Source organism: Lycium barbarum, chromosome 6 (genome assembly GCF_019175385.1).
Source record: "Lycium barbarum isolate Lr01 chromosome 6, ASM1917538v2, whole genome shotgun sequence".
NCBI classification, from domain to species: domain Eukaryota; kingdom Viridiplantae; phylum Streptophyta; class Magnoliopsida; order Solanales; family Solanaceae; genus Lycium; species Lycium barbarum.
Genome location: NC_083342.1, coordinates 135,248,776 through 135,257,241, shown reverse-complemented (window position 1 = coordinate 135,257,241; position 8,466 = coordinate 135,248,776). Strand labels below are relative to the sequence as shown.

At 35.2% G+C, this 8,466-nt stretch overlaps 1 protein-coding gene across 1 annotated transcript; it reads left to right on the top strand.

Annotated features, from left to right (window-relative positions):
* The first annotated feature begins 716 nt into the window (after positions 1 to 716).
* LOC132599282 (uncharacterized) lies at positions 717 to 8,007 on the top strand. Its single transcript, XM_060312585.1, has 6 exons — positions 717 to 1,088; positions 3,525 to 3,724; positions 6,649 to 6,789; positions 6,905 to 6,985; positions 7,426 to 7,550; positions 7,653 to 8,007. Exons 1-6 carry the CDS (start codon positions 866 to 868, stop codon positions 7,699 to 7,701), a joined length of 819 nt encoding a protein of 272 aa, XP_060168568.1. The 5' UTR covers positions 717 to 865; the 3' UTR covers positions 7,702 to 8,007.
* The last annotated feature ends 459 nt before the right edge of the window (positions 8,008 to 8,466 follow it).

The window sequence follows — 8,466 nt, the reverse complement described above, 5'->3', positions numbered from 1 at the left end:
ATGGACCGGAGGAAGCAACGCATAAGTATCTTTTGAGTTTGATTTTCGATGTAATTTTCTAATTTCTATTTCTCTTTACTTCTCAAGGCCTATTAAAAAAAAAAAAAAAAAAAAAAAGTCCACCCACTAAGTACATAGGTTAGCGTCCAACTCCAACAAGATCCTCCTAATTCCTAAATTCTTTTTACTCCTTATTGTTATAAACAGCTTATACATATTGTCCGCTTTGGCGCACCTCACGGCTTTAAAACGCGTATATAAGTAAAGGCTTCAGGCCCTGCTTATAAGCACGCACACAATCTCGTGTGCGAGCGATGTGGGAACTTCAAGTTCACAACACACCCCCTCATCGCGAGCATCGTGCTGATAACGTGTTATAAACAGCTTATACATATTGTCCGCTTTGGCGCACCTCACGGCTTTAAAACGCGTATATAAGTAAAGGCTTCAGGCCCTGCTTATAAGCACGCACACAATCTCGTGTGCGAGCGATGTGGGAACTTCAAGTTCACAACACTTATTTTATTTTCACCAATATTCACCTCCTCCTTTATTTCAATTTCAATCTTAAATTTCTCCGTCGAATATTACTTATAATATTAGTATACTTTGTCGATAAATGGTTTTAATTCGATTTCTCTTTTACTTCTCAAGGCATAAATTAATTAAAAAATAAACATAAAAAGAAATAGTCCACCCACAAGCACAATATACATAGGTTAGTGTCCAACTCTAACAAGATCCTCTTCATTCCTAAATTCTTTTTATTTTTCACCAATATTTTACCTTCTCCTTTATTTCAAATCCAATTTCAATCTTTACCTTTCTTCCTCAAATTTTTAGGTTATATCCACAAATCAGCTCTATGAGGACGACACGTAGACCGATCCAAGTGGTATCCACATGGGTCCGCCGGCAACCACCAAAGGTGAAGGCTTTTCTGGCGGTGATTACCGGTATGGCGGCGCTCGTGTTGCTACGCGCCATCGTACACGATCATGATAATCTCTTTGTTGCTGCTGAGGCTGTTCATTCCATTGGAATATCCGTTCTTATTTATAAGCTCATGAAAGAAAAAACTTGTGCCGGTCGGTAATTTTCTTTTTTTTTTACCATTGCGTTTTTTACCTTAATATTTTTTTTAATTGTTATGGACGAAATTGAAAAGATTGCTTCGTGTACTGGAATTCTTAAAGATCTAATCCCTAATTCCGAATTTAAGTGTTTTGGTTTGGCTGGGTATGGATTTTAAGAAATAAAGGGAGACTTTTGAATCTTGTAGAAAACTTATTGAATATAGAAAGAGACAATCTTTTTGGGACAAACCAAAAAAGAAAGTAAAACGCTTAAATTGGGAAGGAGGGAGTATTTTCTTTTGAAGTTAAGAATGAAAGGGAGACTTTTTGAAACTTGTGGTCTAAAATTAGGGATAGATATTTGTGTGGCTATAAAACATTTCATTTAGGGTAAATTGGGAAGTTTAAAGTCAAATTGTTGCTAAATATAGAAAGTTGTCATTCTTTTCGGATAGACTAGAGTGTCGCATAAAGTGCGACAGAGAGAGTAATTTTTTTTCTATGATGTTTTTTTATACCTTAGGAAGGATTAGCAGATTGGTGCTGTTAGGTTTATTGATTGATCATATAGGGTTAGAAACAATGCGTTTTCTGACAAAAAGATGCGAACTTTGTCTCTGTTTAATATTTTGGAGTATGCTGAAGGATAGATTCGAGGTTTTTTGGTTAAGCTGCTGATGAATTCTAGGGTTTTGTTTGTTTGATTCGAAACTTGAGGTGAAGAAATGGAGGGACTGTTACTAAATTTTGCCGTTACTTCTCTGAGGTTTGAAGCGTAGGGATGGTGTTGAAAAGGTGGGTAGGGGAATCTTGTCTGTTGTAGTCGTATGCGATGCCCTTTATTGGTTAAGAGAGAGGCATTTCAATTGTAAGTTCTATTGAGTAGTGTTGATTTTGTTGACTCTGTAATATTTTGAATGTGACTAGTGAATTGTATGATCCATCAGTTTCCTAGGTGGGAATATGAAGCGGTTGACACATACCTATGTTAACGTTGCTTTTCGGTGCCTTGTTGCTAGTTTTTTTCTTTTCATTGGAAACATTAGACCTAATGAGTATCCTCAGCTATGTAAAGCAGTCTGTCTTCTCATGGGCTAGCAATTTTAGATCAGTGAGGTGACTGGAAAGAAGTGCTAGAGCTCTTGCTTCAGTTTTTTGGAGCTCTTGCTGGTGATGTCTTAGGATAGTAAACATGGGTTATACGTGTGTTCTTAGAGCTTTTTTGTTTTCTAAAAAAACACATTCATTGGAAACAAGTAAAAATATGAGATGGTGGAAGTAAAAGGCAGAGTGGATTTAACAATGAACATCTTGTTAATCGTTTACGGATAGCTTTCTTTTTATGAAGACCATTCAATAGATGGGTTTAATATTCTTTTTTTATTAAGAATGGGTCCTTTGTGATTTTTGAACAAGCACATTTATTAATACTCCCTCTGTTCCAATTTATGTGGCACCATTTCCTTTTTGGTCTGTTCCAAAAAGAATGTCACCTTTCTATATTTAGAAACAATTTAACTTAGCCACACATTTATATAAGGCTTGTTTTGGACCACACATTTCAAAAGTCTTCCTTTCTTTCTTATACTCTGTGCCAAGTCAAATGGTGCCACATAAATTGGGACGGAGGGAGTAGTATGGGAAAGAGATTTCTCATTAAGGAAAGTGATAATATCTTTAGTTGGAACAAGAAATGAAGTAAAACAACCTTCTTGGGATCCTTATTAAAGAAAGCCTTCTTGGGATGGAGTAAAGCAGTCAAACTTTCTTCCATGACTTCCCTGCTAGTTAAAGGTCATCATTTGAAATTGACGGAAGAGTTTTTTTAGAATTTTTTGAAAGTCATCCAACTTGAGTTATAAGAGTATGAATGATTTCTTTTTCATTTTTAGGAAGAAAGAAGAAAAAAAGACTTAAATCTTTAATTGATTTGTTTCCTTTAATCAAATCAATGCAAGAGAATACATCGGAAGCTAATTAGCGTGTAGGCGGCGCTGCCGTTTGTTGTAACGTTTTAGAGAGAATTTGATTTAAGAGACTAATCCAAAAAATAGAAAGTTACAACAACATACCCAGTGTAAGATATATGCATGACATATAGATATCCCTTCAACATAGGTCCGAGACAGGATCTTGGAGACCCACCAAAGTACAAAAGCCAGGATCTTTCAGAAAACAGATTCCCATTCAAAGAGTGCATAACCGCATGGATAAGCTCAAACTAACCCATCAATTGGTACATTTTTATGGGATCTGTTAAATTTGATTTTGAGTTTCTTCTCATCTATCCTCTTTCTTTCTTAAAAGGTGGATTTTTTCACACAATAGGGATCTGTTTCTCAATTTCAATGTGGAAACTGGAACATTTATTAGGGACCTTGTCCTTTTATTTCTGTCTCAATCTTACACCTCACTTTTTCTGGTTAACTCCGATGTATATCATTGCAGGACTTTCACTCAAATCCCAGGAGCTCACTGCTATGTTTTTGGCTGTTAGACTGTATTGCAGTTTTGTCATGGAATATGATATACACACCTTACTTGATTTAGCTACACTAGCTACAACGTTGTGGGTTATTTATATGATCCGTTTTAAGCTTAAATCAAGTTACATGGAGGACAAAGACAATATGTTAATCTATTACGTGGTAAGTCACAAACAGCTTATGCATAACTTTTTCCAATTTTCTTCTTTAGTTGTACGTAGTTGTGTGATTGGGGCTAGTTTTTCATTTGGTATTTGCATCCCCAAAAAAGATACGTGATACCTGGTTTGACATGTTAATTGTGCGTATGTGGATGTGTGTGTATGGCTATTAAATGTGTAATGAGGCAAATTTGAGTTATTTTGACTAGAAGTCTAATGTTGATGTAAAGGTCGATTGATTGATTTAAGCAATTGGAAAGTATAAGTGTTTTATGTACAACTAATGGTAGCATGCTGTGGTCTTGTCACCTGCAATGCTATTTCCAAAGATTGATTTGGTGTCATTTATTTCGCCAAAAGATTTATATTCTGGTTCAATCTGATGTTTGATTATTTTTTAGCATAAAAGAAGTTTCTAGTGATTTTTGCACGACTTTCTCATTATTGTTAATTTCTTCATTACATGAAAATGATATTAAGCTATCAGATGCGAGGTTATTTTGCTCTGAATAGCTTATTCCATCTACTCATCTGTGCACTGTTTTATAATCTGAGCTGGTTGCCGGGAAAACAATAGGATAGTTATTGAAAGCTGTAGAATGCCAAAGTCTAAAAGGATGCAATAGGCACTGTCTCCTTTATGCAATACTTGATGTACTTGACCTCTCAAGTACTGAAGCATAACATTTGATGAAAGTTAAAGTAGACGTGTCTTTAAACTTTCTGACATATAAAAGGCTGACTTATTTTAAGGGTTGTTTGACCTACTTTCTAATTTATATCAGAAATATATGCAGGTCTTAACTTTTACATGTTTTCCGTTTTGTAATATTTGTCACTCTTTCTGTCTATTCAAAACTAATTTGATTTATAGGAAACAACTATTCTTGTAATAACAAAGCTATACTATATTGTCTTCGAAATATTCAGGATATGTTAAAATGATTTTTGTGCTTTTAAACATCTTCATAATTGCATAGATACCATCTTCATCAGCATGAATATATATTAAACTTATTTGTATCAAATTATTGAGATCTGTATTATTTAGGGGTTTTAAGATAATGAAAATGGTTCATTTAATTTGATCAGAGGTGAAGATTATAGAAAAGAAGGATTTTATTACATCTCCTGTCAGAAATACAATTTATTTCTAATTATCATATTCAAAGTCAAATTTGAACTTGAAGTGATTCCAAATGTTTGTAATTCGTAAGAAACAATCCATTGAAATATTTTAGTCAATTGGGCTAATCTAAGTTTTAAGATAGCTTAGACAGACCCCTCCTAGTATCTCCTCACCCACAACAAAAGAGGAAAAAAATGAACTAGCTTGTCATCTTGTTATAACTGTTCCTTGCTTTCCATCTATTTTGTTACTTTCAGTATGACAAATCCAATTAGTATTAAGGAACTTCTCTTAGTAATATAAGAGTAATCAAAACACAGTTTTTCCTTTAGGATTCTAAGAACTGAAACACATTTTGAACCCAAGGGTGTGTCCTAGTGGTCAATGAAGTGGTTGGAACCATGAGGTTCCAGGTTCAATTTCCAACAGAGGAAAAAAGACTCTTAAGTGATTTCTTCCCATCCGTCCAAGCCTTGGTGACCCGAGTTACTCAATACCTGTTGGTGGTGGGAGGTAGCAGGTACCGGTAAAATTAGTTGAGGTGCGCACAAGTAGCAGGTACCGGTAGAATTAGTTGGGGGTGTGCACAAGCTGGCTGGGACAACACGGTTATATAAAAACTGGAACACATTAGTTGTTATCAGCTGCAGTGCTCTATTTACTATCTAATTTGGCTATCCACTTCATTAATTTATCAATCTTCTGTTCCATATGATAGATGAAAGCTAAAGGGTTTATTGAAGACCCACTTAAATCTCAAATGCTATCCAATATTGATATTGGATATCTTCTATTTTTTCCATCCCCATTTTTGTGGTATTCTTTCTATTTTTGAATGTTTTGACACCATTCCATTAAAAAGTTTATACAACTTTCATATTTTTAAGATCCAAATTTTAAACTTTGATGTTTCCTTTATCAAACTATTTGTTCAAACATTTTGATAATATTTTCTTCCACTATTACTTATATAATTCATAAGTCAAATTTGAAAGCTTAAATTCAACAGCCAATCAAATTGTGTAAAAAAGAATGGCACTAAGGGAATACAATTTCTTAGAATCAAAGGACTGAGCTGTTTTTGTTGTTATTGGTTTCTGTTTTATTTGCTTGTAAGCATTTTGAAGTAGTACTCTGTTCATAGATCGTTTTGCAGTTTAGACTAGAGGATTCTGTTTTACCATGGCTATAGAAGCTACCCTTCAGACTGATATATCTCTAGCAATCGAGATTAAGAATTTTTCATTTTCATATTATTTTATGTGAACTCTGAATAGAGTCAGAGTGGCTTTCAGTTTTATCTTCATTTCAAGAATGTGAAATGTCTTTGATTTTTTCAAGCTGCTGGTGTCATTATTTCTCTTTGTTTGTTGTAATTTTGTTTGTAGGACTCTTGTAATGACACCCTCTGCAGATGTTTTTTCCGGTTATTGTATTATTTAGTGGTTACTGTTCCTTTATTTCAGCATGCTGTGTAATGCTTTTCTTATTATTTTCCGTGGCTTCTTCACTTCTCTATTCTCTGTGTCAACAATTGCTTGGGAATGCTTTCACTTTCTTTATTTTATTTTCTTTTTCTTTTCTTTATTTGAACTGAGGGTCTATCGGAAATAGCCTCTCTACCTCCACAAGGTAGGGGTAAGGTCTGCATAGCTTGATCAAAAAAAAAAAAAAAAGGTAGGGGTTAGGTCTGCATACACACTACCCTCCCCAGACACCACTAGTGGAATTATAGTGGGCTTTTTGTTGTTGTTAGTTTGAGAAGAAAGCATTTTTCTTTTTTCCGTTTTCTGCAGGTGATCCCTTGTGCTGCCTTAGCTTTACTAATTCATCCATCTACATCACATCTCTTCGTTAATAGAGTCTTCTGGGCTTTCTGTGTTTACTTGGAGGCAGTTTCTGTGCTACCTCAACTCCGTGTCATGCAAAATACTAAGGTATAATTGCATGTTATCGTTTCTGATATGCAGATTTCTCAACTCCCCTCCCCCTCAATATTTTTGTGCTGTGTGGGAACTGCCTTTGACCACCTCTTTATTGTTTTTTACACAGATAGTTGAACCATTCACAGCTCATTATGTATTTGCATTGGGTGTTGCAAGGTTCTTAAGCTGCGCTCACTGGGTTCTCCAGGTTTGATTTGCAAATTTTCAGTTCGTGTAGTATTTTGGTATCAAAACTTGTCGGATTACTCTATTTGAAAATGCTATTCATATTTCCTGGATGGATGCTGGATTTTATAATTTACCTTAACATGGTTTTGTTTCAAGAAAAATTGACTAGCTGATATGATGCTCTGATTTCATGTTCCTTGTTGTCTATCCAAGTTGTACTGTATGGAATACCATTAGTCAGGCAGGCAAGGAATTGCATTGTGATCATACCAAGTACTCACTGTGTTATGTGGAATTCATTAGGGATGTTCAATTATTTTTTCAATTGGCTGATCAAGATGTTTTGATGTATGATAGTAGTCAATGTGTTAATGTATTGGTTTTGATGTATGATAGTAGTCTTGTTAGCATGTTATTTAGCTCTAACAACCTTATGATTTTTTCTTTGCTCTCTGAAAGGTTTTGGATAGTCGTGGCCATCTGCTGGTAGCATTGGGTCATGGTCTATGGCCTTCTATGGTTCTAATATCTGAAATAGTTCAAACCTTTATCTTAGCAGACTTCTGTTACTACTATGTTAAAAGGTATAATAAGCTTCTCTCATGTCCATCTGTTTCTTATCCTCTGGCTTTCCTCTTCGTTTGCTGTATTGACGATGACCTTTTGCCATTTTTTGTTTATTGCAGTGTTTTCGGTGGACAGCTGGTCATGCGCCTTCCTTCTGGGGTCGTGTAATTGATGATTGTGGTAGTTATGGACAGAATTTTCACACATGTTTGTTGGTTTTCTTTTGCTTATCTTTGGTCTCTCTAGAAGGTCCCAGCTTTGGTGTAGGGACTCTTCAGGCGCAAAATCGAGCGTGCGTCTTTTGTGAAGTTAGCACTATCTAAATGATATAAACAGTAGATTTTCTGGCAATCAGAGACTATTTTACTTTGTTAGCAATTAGCACTAACATATGGCTTTCGAATACGTACTCATTTTTGTACTTATGTACTAATGTACCACAATGAATGATTAATTATTCTGATTCTGACATAATTCCCTGAATGTACCCTACCCTCCATTTCCCTTTCAGTCATAAAGGCTTACATTTGGACGAACTTGTGACGCAATTTTACCAAGACCTGCAATAATTGATCATCATTCCATCACAAAGATAATGCTACTTCCATTTCTTATAGCCCTACAGAAATCAGTACATTTGTTGAAAATGATGTGAAGTGATGCTGTTGGAATTTTCATTAAAGGAATCCCCAAAAAAAAAAAAGGGACTCGTGAAGAAGTTAAAGGATGAATCCCTTGTGCCCCTAGCTCAGCCTATCTGTGTGAAAATTGTCTGCCCTTATGTAATCTATTTTCAGATATACTTCTACTAATACGAGTCCATTTTATTAAGCAAGCGGCTTTTTGCTTTATCTTTGGCATTTCATCCAAAAGAAAGAGAAAAAGGGAGGATAACCAAAGTCGCATAGCTGGCAAGAGGGGGTCATATTTGTT